General features: G+C 41.3%; 1 protein-coding gene across 2 annotated transcripts in view; it reads left to right on the top strand.

The window, feature by feature from the left end:
* NUF2 (NUF2 component of NDC80 kinetochore complex) overlaps positions 1–16,034 on the top strand; it is a 28,420-nt gene extending 12,386 nt beyond the window's left edge. For both annotated transcript variants that reach the window (XM_032318575.1, XM_032318576.1), the window contains exons 8-14: positions 46–142; positions 1,592–1,654; positions 4,198–4,335; positions 6,506–6,646; positions 7,557–7,732; positions 8,667–8,802; positions 15,715–16,034. In XM_032318575.1, the coding sequence (XP_032174466.1) occupies positions 46–142; positions 1,592–1,654; positions 4,198–4,335; positions 6,506–6,646; positions 7,557–7,732; positions 8,667–8,802; positions 15,715–15,849 (886 nt within the window). In that variant the 3' untranslated portion in view covers positions 15,850–16,034. The remainder of the gene's footprint in view (positions 1–45; positions 143–1,591; positions 1,655–4,197; positions 4,336–6,505; positions 6,647–7,556; positions 7,733–8,666; positions 8,803–15,714) is intronic.
* Positions 16,035–17,800: the final 1,766 nt, after the last annotated feature.

Here is a 17,800-nt window from a genome sequence, read left to right as displayed (position 1 = left end):
TAAGGACTCGATATATGTTATTTTCATCTGTTTTGCTATGTTTAGTTCTGTTCCAGTTGAAGAGCAAGCAGAGTTCAAGCAGCTTTCGGATGACATTCAGGAGCTGCAGCAGTCACTGAATCAAGAATTTCGTCAAAAAACGGTATCAGCTGTGTTGACCTTAAAAATTAAACAGCCAGTTATCTTATCAGCAAAAATGGGTTTATTTGGGAATAGCAGAAGATTGCAATTTGGTACAAGTGAGCTGCAGGAAAAATCATAGACGAGTCCAACAAACAAAGGAGAGAGGTGTTATTTTATGGAGGAGGAGGAAGAGGAGGAGAGGTTGCTTGGAATCAGAGTCCTTGGAAGGAAATCAACAGTCCGAACACAGTCTCATTCATTTTATCACACAAAAAATTCTTCCTTCCAGACACTTTGTGTTTGCTCAAAGCTAGGGAACACGAGCAGAAAGCACAACAAAGTAATTGCTATGCTAGAACTTCGAGAACGCTAAGAGAACCACCTTTCTTGGGGTCTGAAAAGACTAACCTAGCATGAGGGTGGTGATGGTTTCTCACTGGGGGAGCTACAGGGGTAGTGGCTGTCTTGTAGAGACGTGGGGGATCTCTTGCCCTGGGCGGGGGCCTCGTTGATGAGGCCCTTTGGAGTCCACTGGGCCTACTGCAGCGTGAGAGCTCCCCCTCCTGGCCTCTCGACTCCGTGTGAGTGAGGTTTCATTGTATTTTCATAGTTGTTTGCTTAAAAAAACAAACTTTTTTTTTTGGTGGATGGGAGTGGTAAGAGCACGTCCGTTACTTTTAGTTACGAAAGCTCTAGGGTATGTTGCTGCGCCCATTTGTGCTCCTTGTCACGGATGTAAACTTCTGTCAAGTGTGGTTATCTATTTGTGTTGCCCAAGTTCTGTGCTGTCTTGTTGACTGGAATTTTTTAGGATTTGCCTTTTTCTAAACTTGCTGTTCCCAAACTGTAAGGGAGCCGCCTGGACTTGGCAGGAAACCCTGTGGGGTTTGGGGGGGCACTGCAGGATATTTCAGAATTTCATGGGAAACTGAGGGTCAGCACGTTGTACTCTGCTTGAACTCCTGGCTCAAGGCAGTCCACAGTTCCAGCAGCTCAGGCGCCTTCCGTTCGTGTCTTTGTGAACCTGGGTTCTGGCATTTGTCCTGGTGAAGAACCAGTACCTGAACAACCTTACAGAACAGGAAATGAGGAAGTCTTTGTCCAGTCCGATTCCAACCTTTGTGAATTAGTGCAGTGCCCAATAGTGCCCATCCAATGTAGAAGTAGTTGTGGTTATTTAAGAATGAAATAAGCATTATTCTTTTCCGATTTGTATGCATGACATTGTCAAAGAGCTACTAAGTTGTTAGGACTCGAGGACTTACACAGTACTCGGACTCCACTGCTTACTAAAGGAATCTTTAGGTATTTCTTGTGGCCTGGGGCATCGTACACAGAAAATTTGAGAATATCTGCTCTAATCCATTTAACTCCTCCTTTACCTTTATTTTATGAGAAAGCACTGAGAGGCTAAATTTAAATTTGTTTTGGATTATCACAGAAAACAGTTGTTGGCTTTTTTCCTTAGATAGTGCTCCAGGATGGAAATTCCCAAAAGAAGTCTGATATTTCAGAGAAAACCAAGCGTTTGGTAAGCATCTTTCATATAACCAGACTTACGGTTTGAATATTTTCTGTGGGGGAGTATGTTCACTGTGTGCATTGTTATAGTAAAAGTTTCTTCCTTTTTCCTTAAAATGAATCTAGTTTAACTTTTTTTCAGGTTAAATATAATAGCTGACTACTGTTTTTTTTTTTTTTTAATGGAAATACAGAAATGTGTGGGAGAGTGAAAATCACCTGAAGGCTCACCACATGGTCTGAGATGTGCGTAGACGACATTTCTCTATGCAGAGCCATATGCAATGTTACGTCAGAGGTGTGAGACTCTTCATGTCTCACACCTGTCTTTTTTCACTGAACCCAAAAGAGCATAAATACTTACACGCCACCGGAGAGACTCATTGTCTTAATGGCTGCTTACGGCTGTGCGTCACACTGAGGTCGATCTTTCCGGTGTCCTGTTGGTGGACACGCACTGGCTTCTGATGTTTCTGCTACTGGACAGCAGTGTGTGTGCTGCATACACACACACACACACACACACACACACACACACACACACACACATACCCCGAGATCTGTGTACAGGGCTGCTTTTTTTCTTAGACCATATTCCTACTTGTAGGATTTCTGGGTCAAAGGGAATACACATTTAAAACTGACCCACCTTGCCAAACTGACTTCTAAAAAGATACCCATTTACATTCCTACCAATACAGTATGAGTGTTCTTTTCCCCACCGTCTTGCCAAAACGGGAGGTTTGTAGTTTGCTTTCTCTGTTGCTTTTATAGGAAAAAAAAAAACAACCATTTTCATTTTGATTTTTTTGCTTCTTAATGATTTTGACATCTTATTCAATGGTTTGTGGTTATGTCTTATTTTGTAAACTCCCTGTATTCCTGGCTTCTTTTGTTTTTTTTAAGGAACTTTATGAATTGGGGATATTAACTACTTCTCCTTTAAATTCATGATTTTTTTTTTCATTAGAAGGCTTAGGTTTTTAATGTAAAATTTATCAACATGGCCTTTATGGTTTGTGGCTTTAATTCTATACATAGAAAACCCTGTCCTATTTCTCATGTTTTTAGCCCCATTGTACTGTTATGTCTTCCCTATTAACACTTACGCTCTAGAACCACCGGAAATTTACTTTGATGTAATATAGTCCTTATTTTTCTGTCTCTCGTTTGATTAGCAAATGCTTTCACCTGAGTAGTACTGACAATGTTTTTATTCATTTCTTTCTGTCCCACTTAAATCTATGGTTAAACAAAATCATTTTGTAATTATACTATCAGGTTTAGGCTTCTTATAAAGTGAAGAAACATAATGAAAGTCAACATCAGGTGTGAGGAGGGTGGCCTCGGGTTTTGTAGAGGATGGAACACGTATGGCCATTTGCTGAAATAACAGATAAGTTGTGTCAAACGTTCAATTTTGGCCTCAGTGTTAGCTGATCAAAATGTAAGATCATTTGTGGTTCTTTTTAGTTGAAAATCATCGGCGGACAAATTACAGAAGCCGTCCAGTAACATAGTCCTGTTATAAAATACCCAATGACATACCTTTGTGTATGCGTACATGTATGTATAGTGAGAGAGGGAGTCAGACACAGAAGGCCTCTTCCCTGGGCCTGCTTCCCCCGTAGGCTCCTCCCTCCCCTCCCTTTCCATGGCATTATGTGCTCGAATGCAGACTCCTGCAGTTCTCTTGCTGTTTCATTATTTAGTTCCTAGAAATGGGCTTGTGGTGTTTGTTGATCTGTAATTGATTCTTTCACTTAATATTTCTTGGAAATTTTCCCATATCGATACATAGTATCTCAAAACAAAGTAAACACAATTCATCAGCTAATACTTAGGGAGGATGTTCATATGAATATTTTTTTATCTTTTTATATAATTTTAGATTTATAAAAAATTTTTCACCAAATTCTCCAATGCCCTTCACCTCTATTCCCCGAATGGTTTAAATTCAGGAGAGTAAGGGAAAATGGGTTTTAATTCAGCCAGCATGTACTAAGTGCCTCCTCAGTGCCATGGCTTTGTCTGTGTTCTGGGAGAACAAAGATAACTTCTCAGCACTCCAAGCTGTGCAGTCAAATTCAGTCACACAGATTAAGTATATAATTATAGCATTGCATGTACAGTGATTGTACTGTTCATAGAAGGAACGCAGAGGAAGTGGGAGCAGGATTTCCAAGGATTAATGAAACTCGGGAGCAGTACAAGGGTGACATGATGGTGTTCAGGAGGACCGTACTGACCAAAGAGAGATCACTTGCATCTGCTCTAACCCAGGACTGGCATTAGCAGGCTGTAGGTACAGAGGGCACTGGCAGCAGAGGACCCCGTGAGGACAAGAGGAGTACACCGTGAAGGACCTTGAATGTCCTGCTAAGGGGCTCGGTCTTTGGCTCATAGACAAAAGGGAACAAATAAACAGGTGATCTAAATTTTTCCCCCACTACGACGAGCACAGGCCCAGTTTCTTTGTTCTTTTCCATTATTGTAATGGTAAGTGAACAATTTTGTTATTGTATCTAATATGTAAATATGTTTTCTCAACAGAATGAACTAAAATTGTCAGTAGTTTCTTTGAAAGAAGTACAAGAGAGTTTGAAAACAAAAATTGTGGATTCTCCAGAGAAGCTAAAGAATTATAAAGAAAAAATGAAAGATACAGTCCAGAAACTTAAAAATTCCAGGGTGAATTTCCTTTTTTTGATTTTAATGCTTTTCTATATTTTTTTTTCTTTTTAGCAACTTCTGTTTAATTGTGTGTTCATTTTGTGATTTCCAGTTTATCTATACTTCTTTTCCTCTTAAGATTTTTGCCCTTGTCGCTGATACGTAGCTCTCCTGGAAAATTGGTGTACGGAAAAGAAGTACAATTCTGAGACATTTGTCCAATGATGCAAAAAGTTTGGGGGACTTTGCCCTGAGTGATCAGAACAAAAATTCTCTGTTCTCCTGAGGCTTACTTTATATAAGGGAGAAAAGTTTTAAGTTTATAATTAATGATAGAATTACAGGTATATATTATGAAAATATATAGGGTGTGCGCATGTTGGGATCGGAAGTACATGGGAAATCCCTGTACCTTCCGCTCAGTTCTGCTGTGAATTTAAAACTGCTCTAAAAATATTTTTTTAAAGAGCACCAAAAAGAAATAAAAAAAAGTATAGGCTTCTTTGAAATAATGTAATGAGGGTAGCCTAATTTAATGTTTTGGAAATCTGGGGATGGGAAGGGGAAGGAAGTAGAAATTGATGTTGACATCTGAAGAAGAAATTGGTTATCCTCCTAAATTTGTGCATGGAAGACCCTTGGAGGCAGAGAAACAGCATGTGCAAATTCTTTGAGTCAGAAGGAAGCAAAGTATATTCTAGGAACAAAGCCTCATGCATAAGAAGGGGAGTGGCATGAGGTGACCATAGGAAGATAAGCAATGGACAGATTATTCAGGGTGCTCTGGGTTTTACTTTAGGAGCAAGGGTACACCGCTGTTTAGTTTAAAAGGGGGATGTTGGAACATGATACAACTTATGTTGAACAAGATGATGGGTGTCTGTGGGAGATGGATGGAGGCTCAGTGGGACAGAAGTAGAAGTGGGCAGACAAGTTAGCATCCTTGGTGGGGCAGGGCTTTTAAACCATCAATTACTAGAACTTTTCTGGTTTATCCCTGAATTTGGTGTTCTGATCATTCGTAATAATTAAGAATTATCACCCAGGAATAGACAAAGATTACCAGAACAGAAATGAGAGTGAAAAACTATATCTGAGTATTTATGAGAAAAGTATAGTTTATTTAATAAAAAACAGCTCTGGTTCAATTGGCTGTTCACTTTGAAGAAAAGGGAGCTGGGTCTACATCTTGCACCATTTACAAAAATAAATTTTATGTGAGTTGAACAATTTTAGAAATTTTAGGATAATGTTTGTATAATCTTGAGCTGGGATAATTTTTTTTTTAAATTAATATAGAGAGGGGCGCCTGGGTGGCTCAGTGAGTTAAAGCCTCTGCCTTCAGCTCAGGTCATGATCCCAGGGTGCTGGGATCGAGCCCCGCATCGGGCTCTCTGCTCGGCGGGGAGCCTGCTTCCCCCCATCTCTGCCTGCCTCTCTGCCTACTTGTGATCTCTGTCTGTCAAATAAATAAATAAACTCTTTAAAAAAAATTAACTTAGAGAAAAGGACATCAATGGAACATGTTCATAAGGCATATGAGAGGGAAAGGGATTATATCCATGACATGCAAAGATTCAAAGAGTGGTTACAGATTGGTAAGAAAAGGACAACAAAAATGAGCAATGGTATGAGTAAGGACGTCACTGAAGACAAAATCCAATTGATTAAGAAGGTGGGCGGAGGGATAGGCTGGTGGGGAGAAGAAAAGTAAGTCCGTATTGTTACAGTGGTTGTGGGGAACATGTTCATTTTCTAATTTTAGAAGAGGAATTAATCTTTTAAAAAAGAATCAGCCATAGTAATAGTTATTATACAGATGAATAGGAAGATCATAATTGGAAATACAATTGCCCAGGAGCAATTAGGAGCAGTTTGAGTATTAGCAGACATGAACGCTTTTCAAATCATTGTGAATAATCCGTGGAAGGTACTTCAGTGAGTGATTTAGTAAAATTGTGGCAGTTTTCCTTTGTGTAAGGATATTTGGCAATTAAGAAGCATAATTATATGTACTTAGACACATGTCAGTAATAGCGCTTTCTTAGTGACCTAGAAACTTAATGGTTCTCTGCTCTTAAGCTTTCAGTATTAAGTGCAGAAATTATTTAAGAGCAAACAAACTGACAGGACTGCAGTTTCATGAAGGAGACTATCAAACTGGTTTTTATGTTTCTTTCTTTGAAAGCAAGAAGTGATGGAAAAGTATGAGATCTACAGAGACTCCGTGGACTGTTTGCCTTCATGTCAGTTGGAGGTGCAGTTATATCAGAAGAAAATACGGGACCTGGCGGATAACCGGGAAAAATTAACCAACATCTTAAAGGAGGTTTGTGTTTGTGTGGAATTTCAATGTTTTTATTATGGAATGGTTTACTGTAGTTCCGTGGCTTTGCTTTTACTTTGTGTTACTGTTTGCTGAAAGGAAAGCAAAATCATTCTAGAGTATAACAGATGTGGCAGTATACGCTGAGCAAGAAAACATCTTCTTAAACACAGCAGTGGTAAGACCTATGTTAACCTTCAGATGAAATGAATGATTAATTAACATGGCATGTTGCCGTGTGTATTTTGGAGGAAAGTCATGGAATTTTAAACCTATTCTAACAGTTGGAAATGATCTTCCCACCAGTAAGCCCCGAGTCCCAACTCACGGCCTCACACCATTCCTGGGATTTAAGTTTATGCTTAGTGCCTGCCCTGAAGATAGAGAGCCAGTGCCAATGTTCATTTTCCCAGGCTGAAAGCTTGAAAATCCTTCTCTGCTTCTTCACTTTATCATAGTAACCTACATTATCCCCAGGATCACTAACAGTGCATTTGACAAAGGATTTCTTTTTTTTTTTTGAGAAAGTAGGGGTTAGAAGGTGAGGTGGTCTGAGATATTCTATCCCAATCGTATACTCCCTTGTCTGCCATCCTGAGTCAGCAAAAGGTTGCTTTTAATGGTTCTAGGATTTCCCGTTTTCTCTTTTACTCCTCCTACCTTAGTTCAGACCCGAACCCTCTCTGTGTAGCTTCGCCGGGGTCCCGTTCTTTCCCAACGTCCCCAGCGTCCCCAGTGTCCTGCTCTGTTCTCCTCCTGACACTGTCTTCTCCTGCTCAGCTTTAGGGCTTAAATGGTTTTATCTCGCTTTCAAATCGTATCTCCGTATAGCTCATCCCAGGAAATAGATGTTCGTTTTGTTTTTAAATCCTAATTGGTTGTATCGACTTTAAATACTTCCTGTCAACTATAGAGCCTGAACTTGGAGGACCAAATTGAGAGTGATGAGTCAGAGTTGAAGAAGTTGAAGACAGAAGAAAATTCCTTCAAAAGACTGATGATTGTGAAGAAGGAAAAACTCGCCACAGCACAATTCAAAATAAATAAGAAGCACGAAGATGTCAAGCAGTACAAACGCACAGTGATTGAGTACGAACTTGTTTTCAGTTTAATGTGTTAGACAGTAATTGGGAAAAGCTAGTCCATTTTCTCTCCTAGGATCCCAAAACTCCTATAATTTCAACAAGGTATTCCACCTTTGGGTGACTAAAAAAGATTAATTAATTATGAATCTTACAATGTTAGGTCGAGATTTAGAGCTGTTTTCATTTCTCGATTTTTCCCTGTCCAGATACCACCCTTCCAGATCCTTTGCAGGATTCCCCAGAAGGGTTCTGGTGCCCCTGTCTGTTTCAGTGCATTTAGAGGAGTGGGCTGGGGCTGCAGCGGATGAGTTAACCTGTCCATCTTGTGCGTATAGCTGGGCTCCGGCATTATAGCATCTACGTATTGAGAAAAGGTCCTTTTTTTTTTTTTTTTTTTTAATCCAGGTAACAAGTAATATTTCACTAAGTGTTTTATGGCCATTGTTATCCAGCATGCTGGGGTATTCCTGTGGTAGAGCCTTCTTCCTGTCAGTTCTAAGAATGTATTTTTAGAATACACTCCCCAGATAGTGTATGAAATGTCCGTGCTTCAGCCTGCACGTCATGAAGATTTCCTTTGTTCTGGCTCATGCAGATGAAGACAAAGGGCAGAATTGGCAGATTTTGTATTTGCTGCCAAACTGCCTCGCAGACAAGTTGTCCGAGTCACATCCACTCCCCGCCCCCTCATGCCCAGTAGTACATTCGTGAGCTTGGCTGGGGGAGTGCACCTTCAGCCTTCAAGTCTCCGGTGTAAATGACAACCCTCGGCCACAGTACCCACTGGGGTTCACAGCTCTTGGTTTTTATGTCCGAGAAGGAGTTTAGGCTTGTCAAACAAATATATGTGATCTCTTTGGAACCAAAATTAAGAGTTTCATGTTTTCCTTTTCAGATGCTTGAGCGGAATTAAAATTTAGCTGTCTGTTTTCCTTTAGAGATTGCAATAAAGTTCAAGAAAAAAGAGGAGCTGTCTACGAGCGAGTAACCACAATTAATCAAGAAATTCAAAAAATCAAATTCGGAATCCAGCAACTGAAAGATGCCACTGAGAGGGAGAGGCTGAAGTCTCAGGTGAGTGGGCAGTTCTGGTGGTCTCACCAGCTCACGGCGGCGACTCTGCCAGCCTCACGTTCAGGACACTGCCGGCTCTCTGAGGTAGAGATGGACCCCCAGGGCCTTGGTTCTGATTGCATTTATAGCCCCTTTTCCATTACCAGTGTTCGTTGGAATGTATGTCTCCTTCTTACATTTTCCCCCCATGTCCTTCCCCTGACCTAGCCAAGCATGGTGCTCTGCAGTAAGAGTGCGGTGCTCCAGAAGGATCCTGAGCTTTTGTTTTTAATTAATTTTATTTTTTTAACTTCTATTTAGTTAATTAACGTATAATGTATTATTGGTTTCAGAGGTAGAGGTCAGTGATTCATCAGTCTTATGTAATACCCCGTGCTTATTCTGAGCTTCTTTGATAGATGAACTTGGATAGTGATTTTTAAGTAATGTCCTCTGAAAAGTTTCTGCAGTTTTTGTATTTTTTTTTTTTTTTTGGTCCTGATAAAAGGATCTCAAAAGTATTTCCAGAGGTTCCTGGGTAGCTCAGTCAGTTAAGCATCTCCCTTCTGTTCAGGTCATGATCCCAGGGTTCTGGGATTGAGCCCTGCATCAGGCCCTCTGCTCAGCGGGGAGTCTGCTTCTCCTTCTCCCTCTGCTGCTTCCCCTGCTTGTGCTCTCTCTCTCTGACAAATAAATAAATAAAATATTAAAAAAAAAAAAATTTGTCACCATCAGTGTTAAATGTCTTTGAGTTGTTACCTGAAACAGCAGCTGAGGGCAGTCCCTATGTGATGAGACCTTCCATGATCTCTTTATTGTAATTGCCTAATGTTACTGCTTTTATTCTTGCCTTATTTCAATATATTTTATCGTTTCATAAGCAGTCCTAAGTTTAATGAGGACAGACGTCCACATTTCTGTCCTTCCAGAATGTCAGGACAGTGCCAAACATGTGTTGACCTCTTTCTGTCTTTTTCTTAACCACCCGTGTCTCCAAGAAGTCTGTTCCTGATGTGTGTGTTATATCTCATTTTCTCTGAACTTTTGAAGTTTGGCCTATATTTTCCAGATTATCCCAAAATGCTCTACTAGAAATCACTAAGAACAGCCCTTTATTGGGTGAAATCCCATGGCCTCTTTTTTTCCCCCTCATTCTTTTTCCTCCTTCCCTTTGCTAACATATTGGATCCAGGTTTCCTAAAACCCTGATACCTGGGAAATATTTCAATACTTGCTGCCTCTACCTTCCACCGTCCGCATCCAATTTGCGAGCGGTCCTGATACTAAAAGCCACCGCACACCATCCCCTCGCCCATTCTCCAGAACTTGTATCCCCTCCAGAGCTGGCATCGCTGCCTGTGCCCATGGAAGCATGCGTCGACATACCCGAGCGCTGTCTCGAGGCTGTGAGAAAGGGACAAAGGAAGGATGGACGGAACAAAGGAAAACAAAAGAATGACTGTCTTTCCTGCCGTGGTTGACCCAATCTGCTGTCCTGACTTTTTGTGTTCTTCCCTTTCTTTCCACATTTCAACTACTTTTTCCCGCCCCTGAACTGGATATTCCCGAAGGCCCAGCTCTCTGTTTATCTCTAGAATGTGGGTTAGAAAGATCATGGGAGATATTTAATCCTACTTCTTAATCAAAGTAATAAATAAGTTAATATTTATTTGTTATCACGTGGTCAGGCTTAGCTCGTGAACCTGCTACCATGTGCCTCAGCACTTCTGGCCTGTCAGTCGTAAAGGCACCCCTGCCGGCCTTCCCTCACTGTGTTGGGTCTGTCTGTCTCACCAAGAACATGTTCAGTTTCTCAACAGTAGTGATCATGTACTTGGCTACCTTAGTATGTCCTGTCAGACCATGCCTGGAATGGCTCCTTATATGTAATATGTTTTTCATCAGTATTTGTAAACTTGGACGGTCATCTATGTATTAGAATTCAGAAATGAACAAACAGCCACCCGCCCCAAATGCCCTGAATTAGGATCATCAGCAACGGGGTTCATGAACCGGAATTTTTTACTGTGGCTTTTGAGAACCATTGATACGTTCTGCTTCATTGTTTTCAATATCATCGAGCTCATAACCACCCAGGCTGTTCTGCTAGGACCGCTTTAGTGGTTAAAATGTTATTTCTTATTTCGAATTTAAAATATAATTTCTGTACTCAAGTGAACCAAGATCTCTCTGGAACAAATCTGTATCGTCCTCTGCTTAATATCACTTCAGACACTTGAGGATAATGATCGTGGCTTCCTCCAGCCTTCTCATCTGGGTTAATGAGCCCCAGTTTCCCAGCCATTCTTTATATAGCTTAATTTTCAGATTCATTACTATCCTGTTTACTGTCTTCTCCCCTCTGTTTCCTGTTTGTCATTATTCTGTTTAAAATGTAGGACCCAGTACTAAACATAGCCTTCCAGATAATGCTGTGACCAGTCCCAAAGCGCTGTGCTTCTGTTAATGAAGTGTAATACTGGCTTGGAGTTTTAGCAGCAACATCTCGCCCTTGGCTCATATTGAGCTGGTGATCAATTAAATGACCCCGATCCGTTCCGCATGTAGTTCTGCCTGGTTAAATTGCTTCACCATACTTGAATGCAGCCATTTCTTGGGACTTTTAAATCAGAATTTTACTAGTATTTCTCTAAGGCTTCATCTGTTTACTTCTGTGTGGATTTCAAAGTATCAAGGTCATTTTAAATATTTGTATCGTTCACATTAATGATATTTCATGGCTTAGCGTCACTTGCACATTTGATTAATATGCCTTTTTCTCCAAAATAAAAATGTTGAGTAGAATTGGGCCCTTGGATACAGTAGGTATGTCTTCCTTCAGACTGACTTAGAGCACTGAGTAGAACTTTGGATACAGTTGTTGGAAGTTGCTAAGTTGTAACTTTTCCCAGTCTGCATTGTGATACCCGTGTGTCCCGAACAGCGTGGGAGAGTCTAAAATTACTGTAGTGAATCGTGACGCATTTTTCTCAGGAGTTCCTTTTAGCTTCCTTCCTCATCCCCTCCATGGGAAGGAAAAGGTGGGCTACAGTTGCCCATTTGTTCTGGGTGCAGTTTCTGTGAAATCCTAATGATCTTCGCACCCTTCTCTCCTTAAATATCCTTCCCAGAGATCCTTATCTCTGCTGCTTTCCGCTAACACCTTTATTTAGAGCGGCTTCTAAATTGGTGTCCTGTTCTTTCTGCTCACCCCAACTCTTCTCCTTGGTGGAGCTGCCTGTCGGATGTTGTCGGTGTGCTCGTCCATCACAGCAGAATAGCATGTATAGAATGCTTCCAGCAGCTTCCAGCGTCTCTCCTCCTCGCTCACCTTTCTCTCTTCCCCTTTTACTGCCCTTCTTCGCAAATTTCTTCTTATGCTTTGATGGCTTCGTCATTTTTCCATCACAGAGAGTTGATATTTTGGACTTTCTGTAGATAATCCTGACATCCAGACAAGCACCAGGCTAGTGTTCGGATTTTCTTAAACGCCCTTGATCCTGTGCACCACAACCCCTTTCTGTTCGACTCCTGTCACCTAATTTGGTAATGCTCATGGATTATGGCAAAAACTTGCTAAATTTCTTCCTTGACCCAAGATTCTGTGCATCACATCTGCCCTGAATGCTAAGGGCTGCCAGATTTATCCTACTAAACTGAACTATCCCTGTTGCTGTGCTTTCCTGCTTAAAACGGGAGCTCGCGGTTTCCCCGTAGAGCACTCACTCTGTCCCTCGGTCACCTATGGCCTGTGCACCTGCTGGGCGCCCCCTGACTTGGAGTTAGTAGTGAATAAGGAAGGCATGATCCCTGCCTTCTAGGCTTGTAAAGCTTTAGATCTAGGCTTAATCATTTCCATTATTTACAATTTACTGGAAAGGATAGCCTCTGTTTAACTTTCTCGATTCCTATGACATATCTTCAATCTCTCTCCTCCCTCAAATACTCCTAGAGTGCTTTTAGTTCATTCTAGATAATCTGGGTTTGTGCTGTCCAGTTTGTAGCTACTGGCAGCATATGGCTGTTTGCATTTACATTTAAATTAATTATAATGAAAAAATATTGAAATTTAAAATTTAGTACATAATTTTGGCCATCCTTTAAGCTCTTGGTATCCAGTCTGGTCTGGGTTATATGTTCCTTCAGGGTAAAAAGCACATCTGCATTTTCTAGTATACTTAGGCACAGTGCTACTTCTAGAAGGTACTCAGTAATGTATTTGGTTGATGAATTAAATACGTACTTGTAGGGTAATGACTGGCTGTAAAACCCCATGTATATTATATACAATTGAACCTTGAACAACCCAGGGACTCGGGGTGCCAACAGCACACAGTTGAAAATCCACATGTTAACTTCTTACTTGCTAAAACCTTAGCTACTAATAGCCTGGTGTTGACTAATAGTCTACTAGTAACACAAACAGCCAATTAACACGTGCTCTGTATGCTATATGTATTGTGTACTGTATCCTGACATTATGGAGGCCAGAGCAAAGAAAATGTTAGGAAGAAAATCACGAGGAAGAGAAAATACTGTTCTAATCCCATACTGTACAAAATCTGTGTATGCGTGGACCCGTGCAGTTCAAACCCATGTTGCTCAAGGGTCGACTGTCCTCTTAAATTTATCTGATGCCAAAGTGAGGAAGTTCCCTGGACTGGTGCGGTCCGGTGGACCTTTGTGCAGTGATGGGGATGCTCTTCTGTCCTGCTCAGTATGGCAGCCACTGGGTCCCTGTGTCTGCGGAGGAGCTGACGTGGGGTTAGTGCAGCCCAGGGGCCTGGAGGTCTTAAAATGTCCGTTTTCTAGCCACAGGCACCCGGCAGGTACCACACCGACACCACAGAACCAGACTTGGATTTTAAAAATATTTCAGTCTAGTGAAGTCATCACCGTAAGGTGGATTTGTTTTGTGGATTAAAAGTGTCAAGTTCCACTTGGATATGGAAGTTAATGGGAACCTGAAATAGCGTCCGTGAGGGCTGTGCTTGTTCCCGTTAACGTCCTCTCCGGGCTGCTTGTAACTTCGAGTGTGCGCTTGCTTCTTTCTGTTGATGTGCCCTGGACTGGGCTTTTGTTTTTTCCTTAAGTCGGCTCCATGTCTGGTGTGGAGTTCAGCGTGGGGCCCAAGCGCACGACCCTGAGCTCAGAACCTGAGGTGAGATCTAGAGTCAGATGCTTATCTCCCTGAGCCACCCAGGCGCCTCCGGAGGGGGCTTCCACTTGTCATTTCTGGCGGCTCTACCTGTGCGGTTTGGTTCCTCCACGAGAGTGTCTTTGTTCGTGGAAGGAAATGGTTTCTTTAGGTGTGTTGAAGTGGCTGGTTAGGTGTTGAGATTGTGTATCTTTATCTAACCACACTGAGTTTTAACAGTTTCTTAGAAGTACTATCTTTCTGCCAAATTTACTCAGCATCCTTTTTAGTAAGAATAAACATACAGTCCTATGGAACTAGGAAGTTAAATTGATCTATAGCTGCTGAATGTGCCGAGTTTTTTTTTTTTTAATGGTGTTTATACAAGCTAGCAACTAATTCTCCTTGTTTTTCTTTTAAGATTGAAGAAATAAAGCTTTCAAAAATGTTTGATTTATTTTCTTAATAATTTGTACTCCATCATTGTCGTAGTAATGTGATGCCCAATTAGATCTTAGAAATCTAAATAGACTCTTGTATTTTTATATCAGGACTTAATAACGATCTGTGTCTGGATTTTTGGAGAGTGTCTAGCCTTAAGCATCTATTTATATTTGCTGAATCTTAAGCAATAGCTCTCAAACTTGCATACATGCGAGAGTCTGGAAATAGTTTGGTTCTTTTTTTGAAACACTATGAATTGTAATAAATTATAATCTCTGTAAGTTGTTCAAAATCGGAAAATATCTACACTAAAATTTAAACTAAGGTAAGTAGTAGCCAAACTATAGGTTTTAAGAAAAATTTAATGGCAGGGACAATTAAAATTGAGGACATTATACTCATTTACTGCTCCTTCCTCCCATTGGAAGAGAACTGTTGTTTTATTTCAGTGATTAAAAAACCGATCAACTTAAGAGTACCACTTCTTTGGGGCACCTGGGTGGCTCAGTGGGTTAAAACCTCTGCCTTCAGCTCGGGTCATGATCCCAGGGTCCTGGGATCGAGCCCCACATCGGGCTCTCTGCTCAGCAGGGAGCCTGCTTCCCTCTCTCTCTCTCTGCCTGCCTCTCTGCCTGCTTGTGATCTCTGTCAAATAAATAAATAAAATATTAAAAAAAAAAAAGAGTACCACTTCTTCTTGTGGGTAGATTTGAGAGTTATTTTGTTCAAGAAAAATGAATAATACAAGGATCGAAATTGCGCTGGATGAGGCGATAGAAGAAAGTGTCCGCAGGCTCCTTCTGTTACTCTAGTCCGTCTGTAAACCGGCTTCTTTCATTTCTTCCTTCATTCTTAGCACATTCACATAGGTTCCTATGAAAACTCATTATTGCTTATAGTAGAATTACCCGATGGGTTTACTAAAACGTCTCTCACGTGTATTTTTCGGTCGTACAGATGACTTAGCACATCCGTTGACCTATCTTTCAGTGGTGACCAGGGCCAGACGCAGAGGGTCTAGGAATCTGCAGTAACCCAGAGACTTGTCTGGACACGAAAAGCTCCAAAATAAAAGCTTTTCCTTGGCAATTACAAATACGTTCTTCACGTTTTGAATCCAAGTCATTGTTACATGTCTCTGCTCTTCTCCTTCTAAATAGCAGAGTTCGATGTGTCTGTACCACCTAAAGAAGGAACTTTAGAAACCAACAGGCACACGTGTGTGGGGTGGGCGGTGTGCATGTGAGATTGTTTAGGCTTTAAAATATTAAGAAGTCTTAAAGAAATGATTAGAATTCTTGTAACTCGATGATGCATGGGATAATTCTTACTCCCTTTCATTTTCCACTTAGGAAATATTTCTGAGTTTGAAAGCTGCTTTGGAGAAATACCATGAAGGCATTGAAAAGGCCACAGAGGCCTGCGGTGCTCAGCTAGAGCAGAAGACGGCTGAACTGAGGAAGAGGATGTTCAGGACGTCGGCCTGAGCGGCACAGTCACTTGTCTGCCTGTGAACAGCTCACCGCCTTCATTTCACCTTTGGAAAGGGAAGAGTTAAACTGAAGTCAACAGAAGTATCAGAAGCAACACATAATGTTCTGTATACTCTCGTAGGCTGTTCTTTTGTAAGATAATGCATTTAATGTAGACGGTCATTAACTTGTAACTCAAATAACTTGTGTGGCCGTTCATATCTCCACCGCTGTACGTAGTCGGAATGAAGCCAGAGGAGGGGCATTTGGAAGATGCAATTTTCCTGTTGTTGTCCTGGCTGTCGGGCTTTGTTTGTGGCCATCAAGCAGTGTCGTGTTCCTGAGCATTGCGGTGGGGATCTCATTTGATCCTTCTTGGTCAACTCTGGGTGCACACTTTTATTACTGCTTTATTGGTGAAGAAGCTGTGAGGGTCCTGAGATTAAACAGCAGAGTCAGAATGCGCCGTGCTCTATATGATGCTGGAGCCGGGAACGTGCCCCCTGTATCACGCTTTCTCACGTATCACTTGAAAGAAAGTTTGAGTGTGGGCTTCTGCCCTTGATCCTCAACCTCTGACTCGGCTTGAAAACTTCTATCTACACCCACAGCTCCAATCACCGAGACATCCATGCAACTTTTTCTGCATTGCGTACATGCATTTACATTTTGCCTTTTTGTCTTGAATTTCACACTTGCATGTCAATAGTCAGTAGATGTTTTTAACCTTTTGGCATTCTGTTGGAGCCTAATGGATACTCTCATGCATGAAATGAAATACAGGATTGGAAGGGGAACCAATGAGATTCAAACAGGATTGTCAAGATACTTAACACATGTTCTGCTAAATACTATGGCTCACTACACTTAGTCAGAAACCTTCCACTTTCCCTCTCGTGCACCTCACTCCTTTATAACATTCAGTTAGCAGAACTGTGGACCGAGTACCCAGCTCTGCCCCTTCTCGTGTCTTCCCCGTGCTTCCCGCCATGCTGCAGTTTGCATTGTCCTTTCCTGCCTGAGAAGCTTACGCGGATCTCACCAGCCTCCCGGTCTCTGCCCGCCCCTGCAACGGCACTGGGGCGTTCTAAACTTGCAAGTTAGATTATGTCTGTGATGTGTACAAAGTGTTTTGGATTTTCAAACTGCTGCTGGGATGCTGTGGTGACCCCACAGGGAGTAGCTGAAATTTGTAAGAGAAGCATAGAGATAGTGGCTTTATTGGACGCCGTTGCAAACTGCTAGCCCAGGGTAGCTCACCGTTTCAGTTAGATTGCACTGCATTCCTTTCAATGCAAACATCTTGATGAAGTGGGTTTCTGGCGTTTGCTGTGATAAGTATCATTTTCTTAGGGAATAAGAAATGAGGGTGGTGACATCCAATTAATAATTGGTTATTTAAGAGTAGAATAAAAATACCTGCAGTTTTTGTGTTACTTTTCTTAAACACACATTGTTAGAACGGAAATGCCCATTACACTGTTTTAATCTACTTAATGATGGAACTCTTGAGTGTTTGTTGTTTTTTTTTTTTTGGACAAGGGGCACAGTGAAAGAATTTCCAAATTTCCCTCTCTCCACCCAGATACATAAAAAGCCACATTCAAGAAGCCCTCAGTATAATCCACATTTAAACCTATGCGTGGCTGTTTCAGTTGAAGACTACACTACAAAATTTGAATTTTTTCCCCAAAGTCTCCTTGAATATATATGACGTCCTTGGGCCGTATAGCTTTTTAAAAACCATATTAACAGGGCAATGACTGTCCTAAATGAAAAGAGAGACCAGTGTGTATGTGACATAGGCTGAGGCCTGGTCGCGAAGGAACTTCTCCCCATATTTAGACTGTAGGCATCTTTTATGAGTCCGGCTCGTAGCTATATGTAGAGCAAATATTTAATTTCATATTCAACTGGCATATTTCAAGGAACTAATCCATTTTATGACAAAGCAAGGGAAATTGAA

This window comes from Mustela erminea, chromosome 17, assembly GCF_009829155.1.
Source record: "Mustela erminea isolate mMusErm1 chromosome 17, mMusErm1.Pri, whole genome shotgun sequence".
NCBI lineage: Eukaryota > Metazoa > Chordata > Mammalia > Carnivora > Mustelidae > Mustela > Mustela erminea.
The sequence above is the reverse complement of the archived record's forward strand: the minus strand, read 5'-3'. Positions and strand labels throughout refer to the sequence as shown.